The 21,817-nt window shown below is 43.0% G+C and overlaps 1 protein-coding gene across 1 annotated transcript in view; it reads left to right on the top strand.

Moving 5' to 3' along the window:
• Positions 1-21,817, top strand: part of b4galnt4a (beta-1,4-N-acetyl-galactosaminyl transferase 4a) — a 164,737-nt gene that overhangs the window by 128,718 nt on the left and 14,202 nt on the right. Inside the window, exon 8 of the mRNA XM_077515998.1 lies at positions 12,211-12,289. Within this exon, the coding sequence (XP_077372124.1) occupies positions 12,211-12,289 (79 nt within the window). The remainder of the gene's footprint in view (positions 1-12,210; positions 12,290-21,817) is intronic.

Raw genomic sequence — 21,817 nt, 5'->3', positions numbered from 1 at the left:
TACGTGTTCAATTCAAAGTCATCTGTTGAATAGACTGAAAGTGTTGATTCAGTTTCAGATGTTTTTGTTCTGTTGTGCTCTCTTCCCCTTTGGCCTTCATTTATTGCCTGCATGTTGTGGTTCATGTTGGGAGTCTGATGACACATATCAGAGTGTGTGACTGTATGCTTGTGTGCAATCATAATGTCTGGCGGCTGTTGATGTGCATCTCTTGAGCTGTGAAAGACTGCGTGAGGTCTGCTTGCAAGTAACACACAAAGATCAACACAAATTAACGTGGGTTCTTCTGGTCAGATGGAATCACAGACTGTACCGCTGATTGTCACGCCCATCGAAGTGGGGTGAAATTAGTTCTCCGCATTTGACACCATCCACTGAGGGAGCGGTGAGCAGTAGAGTCAAATTGTCACTATCATTAAACCTAACTATGCGTACACTAATGCAAGTACAATTTTAACTCCATTCTTTTCACAAAAATATTAGGAGGACTTATCCCCTATATCAGCAACAATCTTCCGCAACTTTGACATCAATTGATGTCATACTAGCACTCATTGTATCCAGGAATCCAAAATCAGAGTGAGAAAAGCTGAATCAGAGATGTGTTGAAAAAAGTTTGTGTTAGTACTCTGTTCGGATAATAATGTTTGGCAAATTGGATGTTGCGGATATAGGCAGAAAGGAATGTACGAGAGCCACATTGAGAGAAGGCAAAGACAAGATATAAGTGAGGATGAAGTGAAAGGAGGGGAGGGGATGGAACTGCGAAGATATATGGAAGCTGCAGGGGAGAACAGCATGAGCAGTCCTCTGGATTAAAGGAATGCATGAGAAATGGATTGAAGACGCGGCGAGAGCACGAGGAGAAGAAAAGTGAAGTTTGTGCATCTCCTTGGGGCAGCTACAAACACTGCCATCATTACTGTCGTAGACCAGGACGCAAAATCAAGGGCTGGGGTGGCAAGTCAGATAGCATTAATTAGAAACGGAGCTGCTAAAGGAAAATGAGGAAATTGCTGAGGCCGGAGGACACTTTGGAAATGTGTGGTGACGGGAGAGCAAGCAAAAGACAGCTGGTGTTTTTTTTGTTTGTTTTTTTGTGCAAGGGCAGAAAGTATATAGTGTCACGCAACACTGTTGTGCTGTATTTTCTCCTGCTCTAGTTTAGTGAGGCATAGTGTGTGTTGTTGTGAGTATGTCACGGTGGATCAAAGTGTCCCCATGACCTGTGCTTTGTTTTTTTTTTTTGTATCTTTGGCAGTAGCAGTCCAGCAGCTGTCTTTAAAACGTCTCTCAGCTAAGAAACACAACTTTTCGGAAAAGTACCATTGGCTACTCTTGTGGGTCGGCTTTTATCCATCTTTTTATCCTCCATTTAATATTGCATTTGACACTTCAGCAGAAATAGGAAAGCTTGCAAGTTCAACCTCAAAGAATTTCAGTTCCAAATAAACCAGAAAACAAGTGTGACGACTCCTCAGCACATTTAATGTTTTCAACAGTGGGACTTTGCGGGGGCTTCTTGCCAATAGCTTGGCTTCACATACATTGTAGAATTTAGGCCATTGGTTCTAGACTGGAATACTAGTTTGCAGGTGTCAGAAATTGATGCCCATGCACAGAGATGGGAAGTAACGAAGTACAAATACTTTGTTACTGTACTTGAGAATTTTTTTTTTCCAGTACATTGTAATTCACGGAGTATTTATTTTTTTAGAATACTTTTTACTATTATCCATTTTTCCATTTTAAAAACAGTATCTGTACTTTTACTTGATACATTTTCAAAACAGAAGGTCGTTACTCGTTACTTTTGTTTTACGGGCATGACAACAATTAAAAAGTGACAGTAGCTTTTGCGTTCCTATGTTCCTGGCTCGACCATTAGGTTGACCGTTAGGTGAAAAACCTTCAAACACGAAAACAATATATGCAGAATATTACAAGCACATTGAAACAATCTGGACGTATCAAAATACATCTATATTCCATATTCAATGCAAACCATTTTATATCAATACAACGAACCATTCAATAACACATGAAGTTAATTTTTAAAAATCATTTACATTAATTTCTAACACGTAGCTCAATCATGTTACATTGTTTTTTTTGTTTTTTTTAACACATTGCCTAATCATGTTTTAAACTCATTCAATTGCAAATGTTTTTTTTCTATTTTTTTCCTCCCCATTTTATCCTATAAACATACACTTCAACCAATGCTACCAGATAAGCCCTCATTCAACTCCTACTTCAGAATCATCACAATAAACTCTTCACCACGTGTGACTGAAAGCAGGGTAGAAACCGAGCATATGAATTCAAACAATTAACCAACAATTAGCCAGCAATCAACATCCTTATAGTAAAACTCGCACTCCTAAACACCGTGCCTCTCACCATGTCAATGCCACACCATAAATGCTCCGGGCACAACAGGCCGTCTACTCCCGCCAGTCGAAAAAATATCTCACAGTTTTATTCACTTTCTACATTCGTTGTCTAATTTTAATTTCTACTTTCATGTCAAATTTATTTTCCAACATTACAATATTAATATGCTTAACTTAATTTTACTTGTTTAAATATTCATCACTCTCTATAAAGTTAAAAATAATTTTTAAGACATCAGGTTTGACTTCACAATAGCCAATAGCAGACTATACTGTATAAACTATACGGTATACGTACAGTTTACACATATATAGCTTGTAAGCAGTTAGTATAGGGCCAGGGGCCGGGTGGGTTTGTGGCGGGGTGGTCACTATTTTTTAACAAGTAAAAAAATTAAATTAAAAATAAAAAAAATTACATAAAAATTACATTAAAATTCAAACAAGTGGACAGTATGTGTTGCTTTTGAGGACCCCCTTTTTCTTTTATCGCTTAGTTCCTTAAACCCCAATATTAGATTTGGCAGAGGCAACTTTTGTTGAATTACAGTTATAATTCTTTATCCATCCATCCATCCATCCATCCATCCATCCATCCATTTTCTCAACCGCTTACAAGGGTCGCGGGGGTGTTGGAGCCTATCCCAGCTGGCTTCGGGCAGTCGGCAGGGGACACCCTGGACTGGTTGCCAGCCAATCGAAGACACAGAGACGAACAACCACAAGTATCCCTAGGGACAATTCGGAGCGCCCAATTAACCTGCCAAGCATGTCTTTGGGATGTGGGAGGAGACCGGAGTACCCGGAGAAGACCCACACTGGCACGTGGAGAACATGCTAACTCCACCCAGGAAGGCCGAAGCCGATCTTGCGTCCTCAGTACTGGGAGGCGGACGTGCTAACTAGTCAGCCACTGTGCCGCCGTATAATGCTTTAATTAAAAAAAAATTTAATTAAAAAAGTTCCGTCCTGTAGACATCATTAAGCATATAATTTATAGATGTATTTAAGGCAAGTTGTATAAACGTAATTAATTTCCTTTGCATCTTTAAACCACCATCTATAGGAGTAAAAAAAAATGCTGCAAGGGCTTCATGAGGCGATTTAGTCAGTTTTAAGGGTTTGTTAAGTGATGATCTTTTAAATTTAATTGTCTTGAAATGAGGAGAAAACATCTGGTAAAAACCTTTTACTTTTACTCATGAAGTACATTTTAGAGCCTGTACTTTTTTTACTTGAGTAATTATTTGAATTAGTACTTTTACTAAAGTCACATTTTATGGAAGTAATTGTACTTTTACTCAAGTCCAGAATGTCAGTACTTTTCCCATCTCTGCCCATGCAACACAAATGTGAAGCAGTTTTTCAGAAAAATTGATTATACAAATACATTTTTTTGGTAAAGAAAAAAAATGCAGATAGTGGTGCAGCATTCTTGAAGCAGCATACTCCTTCGTCACAAGGAATCACTAATTAGATGCATTTTCTTCATGTTTGATCTCCCCAATTCATTTGCATAATGGACCTAAAGCTAGGGTAAACATTTTGATGTTTATGTTTTTTTTAATTCAAAGCCTGCTATTATTCTAAAAAAAAAAAAAAAAAGTAAACAAAAATGTAGATATACTCTGTTATAAGTAGGAAAAATCACTACAAGTGGTAGTCCATTACACTTTCACATCTAGTACACCGAGTTGAGGAATTCCCATTTCCTACTTTTCTGGATTACAGCATGGGTGAATGAAGAAAGACTCCAAATTAAGCAAATTACTCCGGAAATTAGACTTTTGTTCTGTGTCCTCTTCTGATCTATGGTCACATGTGAATAGCTATTCTTCTCCTCTCTCGTCTTTCACTTGCCCTTCACTTGTTCTTTTGTGTTTTCCTTCTCTGGCACAGAGCTGTGAATCAAATCATGTCTCAGTGAGATTTATTCATTGTAAGTTCTTTCTTTGTTTCTGCCGTTCATCTGCTATTCACCGCTACTCCTTCATCTTTCTTCCCACTCGTTTGTGTGTCTTTATTATATTCATCCCGATCTGTCACGGGAAAGCTGGTGAAAACATTCTTCTCACGCACACACACACACACACGCACACCCCAACACGCATTTGATATGTTATATTTCAACAAATTAATAGTGTTAAACAATATATATGTGTCACAAAAATACACATTTGTAATGTTTGGCCTGATCGTCACTCTGCATTTCTCATTATATTTTACTCATCGTATTATTTCCAGATAATGTCAGCACACATGTACTTGAAAATGTGAAATTATTAAATGTATACACGTGCAGTGAATCTCTATCGAAAGAAATGACATATTTGCTCTAATACAAACCAAAAAATAAATGTCAGGTTCCATCTTGGACACTTGTAATACAAGTTTATCAATGTTAGGGTTACAGTCGTCTCTGTCCACCTTCATCTGCGCATTTGTGTCATATGTATGTCTCGTGCCAACGCTGCCTTCGTTCTGTGTAACGAATCACAGAAGTCCAGCGAGCCGCGTTGAGGGTCCACTACTACCCGTACACGCCTCAATTCAATTCAGTTCCCACCTCACCACATATTACCCAATTGGGATTATTGTAATTACTCAGTTGTGTTAATTGTACATAGAACATGCATACAGGTATTTATTTATTTCATTTTTTAAGTTTTTCCCTGCACTTTTGTGGTTTGATCAGGGATTGTCATTGGTATTTGTCAACTGTGGGCATGTGAAGCCCTTTGAGACTTTTGTGTGATGAAGGGCTATATAAATAAACTTGACTTGACTTGAATTATTTTTTGTCGAAGTGTTCTCCAATTTGTAGGCTCGGAGTTTGAAAAGTGGCACTTGCTAAAAATGGAACTTGTGCTGGCATCTCAGCAGCCACTTTGAGAGATGGGCATTATTCATGAGAGGCTTAATTCTTGTGCACCTTCTGTGATTTACCACACGCAGAAAGGTGACAGCGTGTGCACATGGCATAACATGTGACCCTCCTCCTGTAGCCTCGGCCCTTTTTGTTTGACTATCTCCTACTCCAGGGAAAAAGGCATTTTATGTCCTTGGACCATGCATCAACCCCTCCACAAAGGTTTTATGGAAATTGTTTGGTATATTTTTTGAAAAAAGGTGCTCATTTTTCATTTTTTATACAGCAGCTAGATTGGTGAGAATTCAGGTGTGAGGTGTCGAAAAGTTCCAGAACTGGTTCTCAAAAGGTACTGTATTTGTATTCCAACTACAAATTCCAATTTTGACCATTGGAAGAAATTCCAAAATCTTAGTTTGGGTTTGAAAGAGATCTTTTGTCACACCAGTAGAGGAACTTTTCTTGACCCAACTTGTACCTGGATTCTGAAAAAAAAATTGACAACGGACAATCGTTACTGAAATGACTTGAAATTAAAACACATTCACTGCCAGCCCAGTTAAAACGGATCTTTGACAGGATCAGTGAATGAGTTTTAATGAGACCGGAATTTGCCAAATTTGCCAGTCATCTGGATGGGTGAAACAACATTTGAAACAAATTTAAACAAATGAAGCATACAACAATGTTGGTTCTACATAAACATGGAGGAGGCGAGTTATGTTCCTGTTCAATATTTGCAGTCTGAAATATGCAGTCTGGCGAAGGCACCACTCTGAAAGAGAGAGCTGGAGCAATTTACACATGAGTGGTGGGCAAAAATTCGCATCGAGTGGCACACAAGTCTAACTAAGATTACAGAAATCAATTGAATGCAGTGATTTTTATTTAAACATTTGTGCAATAATTTGATCATTTCTCTCCTATTATTATTATTAATAGTAGTAGCAGTAGTAGCAGTGGTAGCAATGATAGTAATAATAATATTGTGCCACAATTCAAAAGCAATGCCCATTTTTTTTAGTTACTCTTTTTTTGTTAAAGGGTTTATTTTGCTGATTGTTAGTGCCGTTATTTCGGTGACCAATGTGTTTCTCTTCCTTTAACATAAGGGTGCCAACAGTTAAGCATGTGTGTGTGTGTGTGTGTGTGTGTGTGTGTGTGTGTGTAATCTCCCAAATCCATGTTACCAGGCTTCAAGTGGGTAGTGGATTTTAGGGATTCAAGGGGCAACTGCATGCATACTAAGTTAGAAGTAATGGGAGCAAGGAGACATTGCAATCTTGTAACAATCAGTAAGACTTATATTTCTTGATGAAAATGATATTTTGTTTTACTGCTGCTGACTGGCTTCACGACGTGACATTGATTATAATATGTCTGCCATACCCAAAGGCTACCTTGTCTTTGACTCTATTAGTTTAAGAAGAAAAAAAAAAACACAGCAAATGCATCTACAATAATGCATTAGTCAAACTCCAACAAAAGAATTGTTCGTAAAAACTTTCATTTCCATTGGGTATATCCATGTGATTGCCTGTCTCCCCCCCCCCAAGCATTTTCTGCCTCCAAATCCAAACGCAGTTCATCAAAGAAGATGAGCTGGTGTTTGTTTCAGATGGGAGACAGACGAGGGGAACAGCTTCAAAGAAAATCTAAACAAAGAAAGAAAAAGAACTGAGCAATCCCACCACCCAGTGAATCACATAGAATTGGAGAGACAAACAGCAGTGAAGTATCAAATAGAGTGTATTCCTTGAGATGTGGGGGAAATGTTTAATTGCGAGCCAGTGAAGAACCAGGACAGGACGTTCCACCAAAGTCTGTTCACAAACAAACATGAATGGACATTGCATCGAGGGGCCCTCAATTGAAGTTGGCAAGTTATGTTTTGATGATTGCAGTCAATTAGTCAGCGCACTAGCTCGAGAGGAACCTGTACTGCTACACACAATCTTTTTCACAATTCTGTCTACAACCTCTAATTTGTTATGATTTCAAAGCAATTTTCTTGTTGAAAATCTATCTTGTAATGCAATAACTTTCCAAACTTATAATTGTGAACATTAAATATTGCTGAAGGGTTACATATGGTGGAACTTAGTGGTTAGAATAGCTGCATCAGTATTAAAGCCATAAAAAAAAGGTTATATTGGCTCTCGCACCTAAACCAACCGTTGGGGACTCCAAAATCTTGCTGTATTTAGTTTAATTTAGCATCCTGATGATGATTCTGCCATTAATTTTACTGTGCACATGTTCATTTTGAAGATTTTTACATCACCTGAAGTGTACATTCAGGCGCTGACACATTTAATCATCCTATATATCTATTTTTCATATTGGTATGATTTATACTTTATTATAATTGCTTTTTCATTAATCATGTATGTTCTTCATTTCATTTACATTCATTTTTTTCCATTAACAGTATGTTTTTTTTAATTTACTTATTATACAGCACAGTATATATTTTCTGTCTCCGGAATACAATGTCATGGAGCGACGGGACAGACACCGTTGGAAAGGTCTCGTCGAGACGAATGCGCGGATGCCCGTATGTCCTTGGTCGGACGTAGGGTTCGAGAGATACAGCCGGGCAAAGACAAAAAAATAAAAAGAAACAAACCGAAAAGCACACTATAAAAATAAAACACGCTGTAAAATCCACAAAACAGCGAGGCCACGAATGATTAACGAATGATGTAAACGGCTTTTTCTTTCCAAGCAGTGGGCTGCCTAAAACAGCACCCCCTATAGCTCACTCTGGCTAAGAAAGGTGTATGATTGTGATTAATTTTGTATTTTTGAAAAAGGAATCAGCATAATGTAGGTTTTATTTTAAGAGGAGCAAGTTGATTTGGGTTTGTTTGCTGAGAAGATTTTTTCTCAAAAACAGGCTTCGATCTATATGTCGTATGTCTTTTGGTATAAACCAGTGTATTTAGAAAATACATTGTACATTAGTTTAGAATACACATTTTACTGCGTCACAGCTGAGCTTTTAGCTATTCTGAAGCCAATGTTTTCACAAGTGAAGTTTGTCATGTTTCGGTTTTTGGGTTGGGTTTTTGTTTTATTTTGGTGAGTGTTGGTTGTTGGTGTTCCGGTCTTCTTCCCCAGTCTCGTTATGTTAACCTTGTCCACCTGCTTGTGTCTTCCCTTCCTGGTGTGTATTGCTGATTGATTCCCCCTCCCTGCTGTGTCTCCCAGGTGTGTCCTGTTATTGTCATTAGTGTTGGTATAAGGGAGTGGTTTTTGTCTCACGCGGGTGTGGGAGCATTGTTTTGCTGTTGTCTGCATGCTTTGTCACAGTGGTGTCTTCTGACCAAGTTTGCCAAGTTTTCTGACCAAGTTTGCCAAGTCTTCTATGCTAAGTTTGCCAAGTCTTCTATGCTAAGTTTGCCAAGTCTTCTATGCTAAGTTTGCCAAGTTTTCTGCCTCACGCCAAGTTTTCTGCCTCACGCCAAGTCTTCTGCCTCACGCCAAGTCTTCTGCCTCACGCCAAGTCTTCTGCCTCACGCCAAGTCTTCTGCCTCACGCCAAGTCTTCTGCCTCACGCCAAGTCTTCTGCCTCACGCCAAGTCTTCTGCCTCACGCCAAGTCTTCTGCCTCACGCCAAGTCTTCTGCCTCACGCCAAGTCTTCTGCCTCACGCCAAGTCTCTGCCTCACGCCAAGTCTCTGCCTCACGCCAAGTCTCTGCCTCACGCCAAGTCTCTGCCTCACGCCAAGTCTCTGCATCACGCAACGCCAAGTCCTCGCCATGATCTGGGTACACGTCCAGCCCAGTCTTCTCCACTTCAGTCTCGTCCAGTCCTTCCCCACCACAGTCAATAAAGTCATTCTAGTTGCTGTCATTCCACTTCTCCCTGCCTGTTTATTCCGCCTCTGGGTCCGTCCATCATACCCCGCACGTGACAGAATGCTCCCACAAACCCGGACCCAGCGGAGGTTCCAAGTCCCCGTTCCGGCTCCGCGCCGAATTCAGGACCCCGTTCCGGCTCCGCGCCGGATTCAGGACCCCGTTCCGGCTCCGCGCCGGATTCAGGACCCCGTTCCGGCTCCGCGCCGGATTCAGGACCCCGTTCCGGCTCCGCGCCGGATTCAGGACCCCGTTCCGGCTCCGCGCCGGCCTCAGGACCCCGTTCCGGCTCCGCGCCGGCCTCAGGACCCCGTTCCGGCTCCGCGCCGGCCTCAGGACCCCGTTCCGGCTCCGCGCCGGCCTCAGGACCCCGTTCCGGCTCCCCGCCGGCCTCAGGACCCCGTTCCGGCGCCCCGCCGGCTCCAGGCCCTCGTCCTGGCACCTCGGCAGCCCAAGAATGCCACGCCTGTGCCGCTTCAGCCCCTGGCCTCTTTGCCTGTGCCGCTGCTGCCGCTTCAGCCCCTGGCCACTTCGTCGCTGCCGGTCCCGGATGCAACGCCTGTGCCGCTGCCGCCGCAGCCCCAGGCCGCTTCGCCTGTGCCGCTGCCGCCGCAGCCCCAGGCCGCTTCGCCTGTGCCGCTGCCGCCGCAGCCCCAGGCCGCTTCGCCTGTGCCGCTGCCGCCGCAGCCCCAGGCCGCTTCGCCTGCGCCGCTTCGCCTGCGCCGCTGCCGCCGCAGCCCCTGGCCGCTTCGCCTGCGCCGCTGCCGCCGCAGCCCCTGGCCGCTTCGCCTGCGCCGCTGCCGCCGCAGCCCCTGGCCGCTTCGCCTGCGCCGCTGCCGCCGCAGCCCCTGGCCGCTTCGCCTGCGCCGCTGCCGCCGCAGCCCCTGGCCGCTTCGCCTGCGCCGCTGCCTCCGCAGCCCCTGGCCGCAACGCCTGTGCCGCTGCCTCCGCAGCCCCTGGCCGCAACGCCTGTGCCGCTGCCTCCGCAGCCCCTGGCCGCAACGCCTGTGCCGCTGCCTCCGCAGCCCCTGGCCGCAACGCCTGTGCCGCTGCCTCCGCAGCCCCTGGCCGCAGCGCCTGTGCAGCCTAAGCCCCTGGCGTCTCAGGTCCCCTCGTCGCGGCCAATTGGCATCTCAGGTCCCCTCGTCACGGCAGAGTTGCCGCCTTCTCCCGCTTCCTCATCTCTGCCCCAAGTCAAGTCTCAAGTTTCCTCGTCACAGCCCCAGCCAAAGTCTCAAGTTTCCCCGTCTCTGCCCCAGGTCAAATCCCCAGCTTCCTCGTCTCTGCCCCAGGTCAAATCCCCAGCGTCCTCGTCTCTGCCCCGATCAAAGTCTCCGGGCCTGGTGTCCGCCCCAAGCAGTGCGGTCATGGTGGCCGATCCGGGACCTAGCGCCAGGCGGCGCAGAAGACGGGCCCACCACGGGGACCGGCCCTTGGCGGAGCCACCCCAGTTTCAGCCCTCTGGGCCGATGATTTTGCCTCCTCCTGGGCCACCCCCGGATGCGGAGTTCATGGCATTGTGTGAGGCCGTTTTTCGCCCCCTTGTGTCCTCCTATTCCTACCCTGGTTGAGGGCTGTGTTTTGCTCCCGTTCCCGTCCCCGCCCTCCCCTTTTTTTGGCTTGTTTTGTGTTTGGGACGTCTGGGAGCCGTCCCTTGGTGGAGGGGTACTGTCATGTTTCGGTTTTTGGGTTGGGTTTTTGTTTTATTTTGGTGAGTGTTGGTTGTTGGTGTTCCGGTCTTCTTCCCCAGTCTCGTTATGTTAACCTTGTCCACCTGCTTGTGTCTTCCCTTCCTGGTGTGTATTGCTGATTGATTCCCCCTCCCTGCTGTGTCTCCCAGGTGTGTCCTGTTATTGTCATTAGTGTTGGTATAAGGGAGTGGTTTTTGTCTCACGCGGGTGTGGGAGCATTGTTTTGCTGTTGTCTGCATGCTTTGTCACAGTGGTGTCTTCTGACCAAGTTTGCCAAGTTTTCTGACCAAGTTTGCCAAGTCTTCTATGCTAAGTTTGCCAAGTCTTCTATGCTAAGTTTGCCAAGTCTTCTATGCTAAGTTTGCCAAGTCGTCTATGCTAAGTTTGCCAAGTCTTCCACCCCAAGTCTACTAAGTCTTCCACGCCAAGTCTACTAAGTCTTCAAAGTCAGCCACGCCAAGCCTTCAACGTCAGCCACGCCAAGCCTTCAACGTCAGTCACGTCAAGTCATCCACGTCACGCCAAGTCTTCAAAGTCTTCTACGTCATCCACATCACGCCAAGTCTTCAAAGTCTTCCACGTCACGCCAAGTCTTCAAGGTCTTATACGTCATCCACGTCACACCAAGTCTTCAAAGTCTTCCAAGACTTCCAAGTCTTTCACGTCACGCCAAGTCTTCCGCGTCACGCCAAGTCTTCCGCGTCACTCCAAGTCTTCCGCGTCACGCCAAGTCTTCCGCGTCACGCCAAGTCTTCCGCGTCACGCCAAGTCTTCCGCGTCACGCCAAGTCTTCCGCGTCACGCCAAGTCTTCCGCGTCACGCCAAGTCTTCCGCGTCACGCCAAGTCTTCCGCGTCACGCCAAGTCTTCCGCGTCACGCCAAGTCTTCCGCGTCACGCCAAGTCTTCCGCGTCACGCCAAGTCTTCCGCGTCACGCCAAGTCTTCCGCGTCACGCCAAGTCTTCCGCGTCACGCCAAGTCTTCCGCATCACGCCAAGTCTTCCGCATCACGCCAAGTCTTCCGCATCACGCCAAGTCTTCCGCATCACGCCAAGTCTTCTGCATCACGCCAAGTCTTCTGCCTCACGCCAAGTCTTCTGCCTCACGCCAAGTCTCTGCCTCACGCCAAGTCTCTGCCTCACGCCAAGTCTCTGCATCACGCAACGCCAAGTCCTCGCCATGATCTGGGTACACGTCCAGCCCAGTCTTCTCCACTTCAGTCTCGTCCAGTTCTTCCCCACCACAGTCAATAAAGTCATTCTAGTTGCTGTCATTCCACTTCTCCCTGCCTGTTTATTCCGCCTCTGGGTCCGTCCATCATACCCCGCACGTGACAAAGTTTTATTTTCAGTGTCAAGTAATTCTTACGAAAGATTGTCTCTCTCCCCTCAGCCTGATGTCATCGAGACGTTACTACTTTGAGATTCTACACAAGCAGGATGACAAGGGCTCGGATCACGTGGAGGTTGGGGTGAGTGGAAATGAGAAGACATTAACTCATTCACTGCCATTGATGGAAAAAAGACGTCAAATGATGCATTTTTTTTCTGGTCTGGCAATGAATGTGTTAATAAATAACTTAAATCAAAGTGGCCCTTGCAAGCTTTCTATTTTTCTGTATGTGGCCCTCAGAGGAAAAAGTTTGGACACCCCTGCTGTACATTATATCAACAATTTATAATTGCCTCATTGATTTTTACCATGTTTAACTCATTCACTGCCATTGACGGAAAAAGACATCAAATGATGCATTTTTTTGCTGGTCTGGCAATGAATGTGTTAATTTTTTGGCATCACACCACTTTTCTTCACCTCTGTTTGTGGAATACTTTGCAGCTGCCTTGTTTTGCATTTGCTTTGAAAATGTGCATTCTACTCTCAGTGACACTTTTCAGTGATAAGCGTGTAGAAAGAAGAATCCCCGCCCATCCCTCAATCTTCATTTGACTCCCTTTTTCATCCCCTAGCTTTTGTCCATCAAAATGTGTGTGCGTGCGTGCGAGCGTGGGTGGAATCTTCTTGTCCACCTATAATGTTCATTTGTCTATTTTCTCTGACTCTCCTCTGCATCATTTCTCTCGCCGCAGTGGTGTTCAGCACCGGAGGCAAAGCTTCGACATGAGTGGCACTTTGTTTCAAACTGAAGTTTCAAACACCTCCTGTGTGCTCCCACTTGGAGTGGGAGGGCACATGATGATGATGATAAAAAGAGATCACCGCTGTGTGGCTATGGAAGGATTTATTTTTTATTTTTTACAAGCCTCAGGTTATCATCGTCATGGTGACCAATATTACTGGATCTGCTTCCTTCTTGCACGCTGACATTTTTATACTCTCTTTCTTTCTCACTTTGTCTCCAGTTGCCACCAGATCCCTCACTTTGACTTGCCTACGTCTTTATATATTTTGGACGTTCCATTATTTCTTCTTCTAATTCCATGCAATTTAATGTTCTTAACTGACCGGCCATATTTGATCTATACCACAAGTAATTCAAACCCTGCCATGTCACCTTTGCTGCTCCTGTCTGTATATTTTGTAGTTTCAATGTATTGATTGATGTTAAGACATCAGGACAGTGTGCTTGTGGATGTTATGTTTTTTTGTTTTGTTTTTCTTGGGGGGTTGATGTTGACGAGGTGTTGTGAGGTGCCTGGAGGAGGAGGCCACATAAACACAGTCAGATATGGTTTGCAACAAGTTGACTGTTGCGTGGGCGATGAGGACTCAGGGTGGCATGTATTTTCAACACACTTTCTCGCAATGTCACACTGCAGGGTATGATGCCCAATTGGAATTTTTCGGAAATCCAATCTCATATGTAGTGATTCACGTTACAAAAACAAAGCAACTTTGACACAAATCACTACAAACGTCCATCAACTTTACGATTTGTTTCAAGTGGAATTATCAAATAGAGAATGAACACTTTCACTCTTCACGACTTTGCAGAGGCAAATACGATCATGATTAGTGTATCCCAAGCTAGAAGTGGGAGAAGCCTATTAATCAATCCACGATATAGACAGCAAACTGAACCAGTGGGCCGGCCGGTCTACGTCAAAATGTCAGGGTTATTTTTTGCTGCCAGTCAGTCCAACCTTATTATATCCATAGCCATACCATGAAAGAGGCCTGGGTCGAATTTCAAAACCATCGGATTTACACATTGCCTGGGGAAAAAAAATAAATAAAAAAAAATCGGATACATGTGATGTCACATATGGGCAAAAAAAATCAAGATTGACCTGCAGTATAAACGTACCTTACAGTGGTCATGAAGCACACAGATGAGGACTCTTGATTTGGTTAATTTGTGAGGGGTGGTTATCACAATTAATATAATGATATAGTGTGGAACAGCTCTAGACTCAGTTTGGGTCTATTTTTTACAAAACAACTACCCATGCTAAGGGAACTACATTCTGACCGATGCGATGGTTTGCTGCCTTTGACAAAGCGCAACAGGGTTCAAATCCCAGTCATTAACCGTAACATCCTGGGTATGCTAGACTCCAATTCCCAACCAGTACCAGTACCAAACCTGGATGAAAATGAGCGGGCTGTATCAGGAAGGGCATCTGGTGTAAAAACGAGGCCAAATCTATCAAGACAGTGACAACACCTGATGAGATGTGCCCCAAACATGGAAACTCTCACTGGCTGCAGTGTCAGCTTTACACCAGAGAGGGCGCTGTGAAAAAGTGATGAGTGTTTTAGAGAAGAGTACAAATGGACTTTAGTGGCCTGGAAATATCTGTGTGGATGACGAACAATGAGGTATATGCCACGGAGGAAGCGGGACTTCCGACTTCCTGGTTTCACACACTTGTGCTGTTTCCGGTTTCGTTTTGCGACGTGTTGCGCGTTCCGGTCCATGGGTGCGACTCGAGTGTGCAGTGTGTCTGTCTCATTTCTCCGAAGTATTTCAGAGAGCTGAGACGCCCTGCGTGCTCGCGCCCATCGGTGGTGGGGGGGGGGGCGCAGGGGTGGGTATGTGATTGTTGGGACGTGGAACGTGTGTCGCAGCAGTGGCCAGAAACCGTGTGAGTCTGTGACTTACGGAAGTCGGAAGTCTGTGGCATCTACCCCATTGTGCCAGCAGTGCCCAGGGCAAAACATTTTGCGTCAACCATGTTTTGTGATTGACGGGTAGACCTTCTTTTACCACACCTAATTAAAATAATTTCATGCAATCACCTGTTTGTGTTGTAAAAACTTCAAAAATGGATCTTGGCAGTCATTGCACCTTTGACCAAAAATGGAGCCTAACCTACAAAAAGCCTATTTATTGATATCATCTTCTCTTGTGAATATAATCGTGCCTACATGTATATACTGATAGCTAAATTTTTAATTAAACAACCTCTTTTTAAGTCCCCTGGTTTTGTCACATTCCTCCAAGTATGATTTATTTATTGGTGTAAATCACCTACTAATATGAATCCCTCCCTTCCATCTCTGAGGCCATCAAAGTGGTTTATACTGTAGAAACACTTTAATGAAAGTTTTAAAGGTCATGTGGCATATCACGTTTGTGTGTGTGTGTGGGTGTGTGCGTGCGCGTGTGATGTACGTTGCACTCTGTTATTATGGGCCCCTTTTGAGATTTAACCAGGAAATATACTTCACACCGCTACAAAAATAGCAGATTTATTGCAAGTGGCCCACAACAGCATAAGCACAAAGCTCACATAAATCCACATAAAAGCAGATGCTCATTTGTTGTGGAGCATAGCCTGGATTCACAGCTTTTTCCCTCTGTGTTGTATGCCAGGCTGTGATTGTGCGGTCAAAGGTGAGCTGTTCCTGTGGGAATATATTTGTTTTGCAGCGCTTGTTATATAGAGTAAAGAATACAAAAGTGCAGTCTTACCTTTCAGAAAGAAATGAAACCTTGCTCTTTCATGAATTGCCCATTTCTTTTCCACTGTGTGAATGAAAGCGGGATTGTGATGCAAGATAGGCAGGAGAGACACAGGAGGAAACCGGTTTGGAATACACTGCAACCCAAACGGAATGGAAAGTACGTGTTGTCGGGAGCACCAGGCCAGATGAATGAGGAGCTTGTTGTTTTTTTAGTTTGAGTAAGCAAGTGAGCAGAATTGCACAGTGACACATCCTCTTTATTACGCTGAGCTTGGGCTGGAAATGTCACGTTATATCCCAGCAGCACTCGTGTGGGAACGAAGCAGTTCTCTTTCCAGCTTTTATTAAGTGCCATGAGGCGTTGGCCACTTTGCATTTGAGACTTTCAAATATTATTAATATTTTAATATACTATTATACTTATACAATATAATACAATATTATACTAAAATTTAATACAATATTTTAATACAAAGTAGTGATCATTTTGCTAAAGATTATAACATAATCCTTATAGTGCTGTTTTTGAAACTGGGCATGACAAGAAAATACCACATTTACATTACTGACAAATTAATTCATATTGTAAAATGAAAACAAGAAACTCATTGCATCAAATCCTGTTGAGTCAAATCATAATGCCACTGAATCGAGCAAAACTTTAAAATGAACTGTGCTAGAATGGCATCACACCTATATTGTATTTTATTGATGCATTGATTTAGTAATGCACGCCTCTAGTTGTTACCCCCTTTTTGTCTCGAGAGCTGTCCAATGGATAATTCTGAACTTCTGAGCATTTCTGATATTTCCTCAATGCAAAACCCCTTACTCGGTGAAAACAAATGGCGTATTATATTGCTTTTGCCTGTGATTAGCATACAAAGCTCTCAGAAAATCCGGCCTATAGCCTGTTAGGCTATGCTTTTTAGAGCATAACCAATTTTAAAAAAACAATAATTAAAAACAGAAAAATTGAATTAGAAGCAGAAGATGGGGCGAGAGAGGGATGTTTTTTTTTTCAAGATATTTTCAATGTTTTTCTATCAGGTCATATAAACTATTAACATAAATGACAAATAGCATCTTTTTAGTGGGAACTCCCACTTTAATGACTGCTCATAACTTTAACAATTTCATTTCTTATTTATAGAAAAAAAAAAAAAACATTCACCAAGAAACAGCCTAGTGAACCAATAGAATTGAATGCTTTATATGAATACTTTAAACTAATGTGGAACACAACTAAGGTTAGCCATGTGGCGTGGCCCTCAGCAACCTTTCCAGTTTCTCACATGACCCCTTTGGAAAATGAATTGCCTACCTCTGGCAAAAAAGGGATAATAGCTGCGGTGGCAGGACGTCTGCAAGGAAGACTAGGTGTTATCCCGAAGGATGCAAGGCATCGGTATCAGCATTTATAGTGTTCACATTCCAGATGTGAAGTTGTTTATTTGTTTTGTTTGTTTAGATGGGTCTTAAATTCATTGAATTACTTTCTTGTTGTCTGAGAAACACGCTGACCTAATGGAAAGTGTCGGGTGTTATCAGCATAAAGCAAAGCAATGGTCATTAAATGGTGCCACTGAGAGAAAGACAAGGAAAAGAAGAAAGTCGTGGCTTAATTAGCGGTGGCAGCAAAGGTGTAGGATTTAAATTCAGGCCTTTAATGTTCCTCTTTTATCGCTCCTACCAGGACAAGTCTCTGACCGTCTACCAATTCATACACATGCCATTCTGTGTGCACACTTACCTGCTCACACAAAGGGAAAACATTCTCTCTCTCTCTCTCTCTCTCTCTCTCTCTCTCTCTCTCTCTCTCTCTCTCTCTCTCTCTCTCTCTCTCTCGCACACACATACACACACAAACATACATGGAAAGTCCTCGCAACATCTTCCTCACATCTTCTCGTCTCTCTATTAATCAGTAAGTGGTCTGTGCCACCTGGAGGCAGCCATTAAAGTATATGTTGTGTCTTTTCAAAAGTCAATTTGATACAACGTGCTTTTTAATGACGATAATTCTGTCAAGGTTCAACTAAAGTTCAGCAGCTGTCAGACACATGCATCTTTAATTCTCATCATGTCCATCGCCCCATTTCAAAATGAATCTGCGTCACACAGCAATTAAAGGGGAGTAAGAACTGACAGGTAAAATGTTGCAATCAGTGTATTAAAAAGGAAAGTGCACAGGAAATTTAAATATGTGCTAATAAATAAAGGATAAAGAAATGTAAATTAAAATCAATGGATCTGTTGATAAGCAGAAGTTACTCAGGCAACGTGTGCCCGTGGCACACTCATTTGTATATACCATGCCCATAATTGACCAAAAAAGTTTATCCATTTGCCACATCTCAGCCAATGTGGAGAGGTTTAAAGTTGTAACATTTAACAAAAATAAAAGAAAAGAAAAACAGTTTTAAGTGAATTCCACAACACATTCATAACTTTCTCAGTCTTTAATCCTATTTCCAAATGGCCCGGCCGTGTTATCGGAAAGCTTGCTGAACACAGAACCTGACAACATCTAATAATAATGATGTCAATCATTTTTAATTCAATGCAAATTACACTCAAAATGCATAGAAAAAAAATAGCCCATCACCTGAACAAACACCACACAAGATTTAAAAAAATATATATCTAAGGAATAAATCAAAGAGCCTTTTGTAGTTGATAAAATTCACATTAGCGTTGGAAGCGACAGACAGAAGAAAGACATGCCAGTCTGAGTTGCGTTACAAGCAAGCCAGCAGCAACTTGTGTGCCTTTGATCTTTTGGTTGGTCTGCTCTCTAGTTTCTGCAAATCTTGTTCAAGATTTGTATTGTGCATTTGTAGACCTACTTGATCGATAGGAAAACTCCAAAGCCTTGCATTAATGCGAGCAAGCAGCTTGATGGATTTCCTGGTGCACTTTCAAAGCATACTGACACAGTCTGCTTTTGAGTGACAGCTGCCAACAGACAGACGACGAGGCAGAAACACTCAACAGCGCACTTGAACTGCATGAGGGTAAACGCGATGAGGAGTGTCATTCGCAGTTGTTTAGTAATCCTACATTAGTCGACTCAATAGAAAATTCTTGATTAATGTTGTTGCTGTTAAAATTGTTATTAGTGTTTATATAGATTGCAATGAATTGGCAATCTTGGGTAAAAGATGTGTTGGACATTTTTTAAAAACCTGATCCATAATTAGTTGACATTCCAGTTAAGCAAATTATCACAACCTCATATGCAAAGTCTCAATAAAACAGTCGAGTGTGAGCCTATTATAAACAACAACAAAAATGATACCATGAATATTATTGTGTTCCAGTCTGCATATTGATATTCAAATTTTACATTTTAGTGCAACCACAGATTTCCCAGTGATGTTTAATTCACTCGTGATTACATGTACGGGTACTGGTCTGTGACTGAAATTGTTTTCCTGGACACCACAGTGTATGGTAAATGGACTGCTTTTTATATAGCACTTTTAACAACACCATATGGTGTCCAAAGCGCTTTATAATGCCTCACATTCACATTCAGGCACACACTAGTGGTCGGCTACTGCCATGCAAGGCGCTGCCAGTTCCACTGGGAACAAATCGGGGTTCAGTGTCTTTCTCAAGGACACTTAGACATTGTGATCAGAGGTGAGGATCGAACCCACAACCTCACAGTGTGGAGACCAGCACTCTTCCACTGAGCCATGCCGCCCCATGGCATGAGTCCATTAAAGCTGCTCTCTGTAACAATTTGGCCCAAATTGTCTTTTTATTTGACCACCTTCTAATTAACACCTTAGTTGTTCACAATGGGTACCCCTGCAAGGCTTTGGCGTTGAGTATGTGAAGAAGGGAAAATACAGTTTTATTTTTCGGCCACAGGTGGCAGTCGCGATTCTTTTCTTATGTGTCCAGATGCCAGAACTGAAAATGAACTCTTTTTGGCTTATCGAGGTTCACCAGATGTAATGACATTTTGTCCTATTAGGAAAAGATGGGGATGAACTTATATCAACATTAAAGTCACACATTTAGCTTTTTTCGTGCTTCTATGTGAACTAGAGGCAGGTAGTGTAAACACTTCCCAACTAAGTCTGACTTCATTTGACACTATGAAAGTTTTTGAAAAAAAAAAAAAAAAAAAAACCTCAAATCCTCTTATGACACAATGTTAGATATTTTCTCCTTAAATAACTGGAAATGCTCAGACTGATATCACTACAATACCACATTTTTCGTGCTTCTTTGTGAACTAGAGGCAGGTAGTGTAAACACTTCCCAACTAAGTCTGACTTCATTTGACACTATGAAAGTTTTTGAAAAAAAAAAACAAAAAAAACTCAAATCCTCTTATGACACAATGTTAGATATTTTCTCCTTAAATAACTGGAAATGCTCAGACTGATATCACTACAATACCATATTCACATTCTGTCATTCACCGCCATGACAATAGTATTTATGAGCATATAGACAACCTATAGCAAACGTATACCCACAATGTTAGAAAGAATATTGACTTCATACCCGTGGCTGTAAGAGGAGGTAGACAGCCTAATCCCTTCTCTAAATTGCTGCTCGCTGCTCTGGAGGAGATTTTACAAAGACATTGTGTGTCTGTGATGGATAGTATGGGCAATTCCTGAAAACATGGCGTATAAAATAACACAATTTTTCACCACTTTTTCTAGTGCAGGAGATTATGTGCAAAGAACCCATTTGTAGTGTGTCATCATGTTATCAAATATTGATGTCATCACAATATACTACATGGAGACACTTTGACAAGGACATGTACTGGTCTTTGGTCTCAAAAAATGTACAAGGGACTTAAAATCATCATATTTCCACCTCCTCTACTGCTTTTATGTGTATTCTCTTGTCTGCTGGCAAAATGTCATGTGACATAAACCCCTTGTAGTTACATATTTGTTTTGATCAATGTTTAATTCCTAACACAAATAAGTGTGATTAGTCCGGAAGTAGTCTCTGATGGCAATGTGGGGCATTCGCCTGACTTGGCATAGGCAGCGTGGGTTCAGTTCCCTCAGAGTGACGGTATCTGAATGTGTCGTAATGGTTCTCTGTTTCTGTATGTGCCCTGCGACTGGCTAGTGACCAGTTCGGCCTGTCGTACACGCCAACTTTTGGGAAAATCTGGGATCGGTTGTGGCACCTCGCAACCCTGAACAGGATAATCTGTACAGAGAATGGACTGATGGATAGTCCGAAAGCATCCATCCATCCATTTTCTGAACTGCTTGCGCCTCACAAGGGTCACGGGGGGTGCTGGAGCCTATCCCAGCTGGCTATGGGCAGTTTGGGGTACACCCTGAACTGGTTGCCAGCCAATCGCAGGGCACACAGAGACGAACCATCCACACACACACTCACACCTAGGGACAATTCGGAGCGCCCAATTAACCTGCCATGCATGTCTTTTGGAATGTGGGAGGAGACCAGAGCACCCGGAGAAGATCCACGCAGGCACGGGGAGAACATGCAAACTCCACCCAGGAAGGCCGGAGCCTGGACTCGAACCCGAGTCCCCAGTACTGGGAGGCGGATGTGCTAACCAGTCAACCACCGTGCCACCCTAGTCCGAAAGCATGAATAATAATAATAAATAAAATACACAAAAGACTGACTATAAATTCCTCAAAACAACTCAACTGATTTACAGCCGAATGGAAGTTATAAACAAATGTTTTGTTGCATACTTTGTGTGGTTCTTAGTCAGACTTGACATGATGCTTTATACTGGCAATTTATACTATAGTTAGAAAGTTAATATTCTCCATTTGATATTGTTTCTCATATTTTTTTGATGTTTTAATGTCATTATTATTATTATTTTTTTTATTCCTGCTACATCACATCAAGAGGTCGCACTAACCTCTTTAGTCAGTCTAATATCTGTGCTTTTTGCTTGGTTGTATGGTTAGCATGTATTTGAATTGGAAGAGGGAAATAAAGACAAGCGCATAACAGCTCCTCTTTGATTTATTTTAATGTGTGTGTGCGTGCGCGAGCGTGTCCGAGCGCAGATGTGCGTGCCTAGGCATTAGCATGATTTGGAGGCGGGTGCTTTTATTTGTGTCCTCAAGAAGGCACAGCAAAAATGACCTGT

Source organism: Festucalex cinctus, chromosome 3, assembly GCF_051991245.1.
Source record: "Festucalex cinctus isolate MCC-2025b chromosome 3, RoL_Fcin_1.0, whole genome shotgun sequence".
In the NCBI taxonomy this organism is placed as follows: Eukaryota; Metazoa; Chordata; class Actinopteri; order Syngnathiformes; family Syngnathidae; genus Festucalex; species Festucalex cinctus.
Note: the sequence above shows the minus strand (reverse complement) of the source record. Positions and strands in the feature narration are given on the sequence as shown.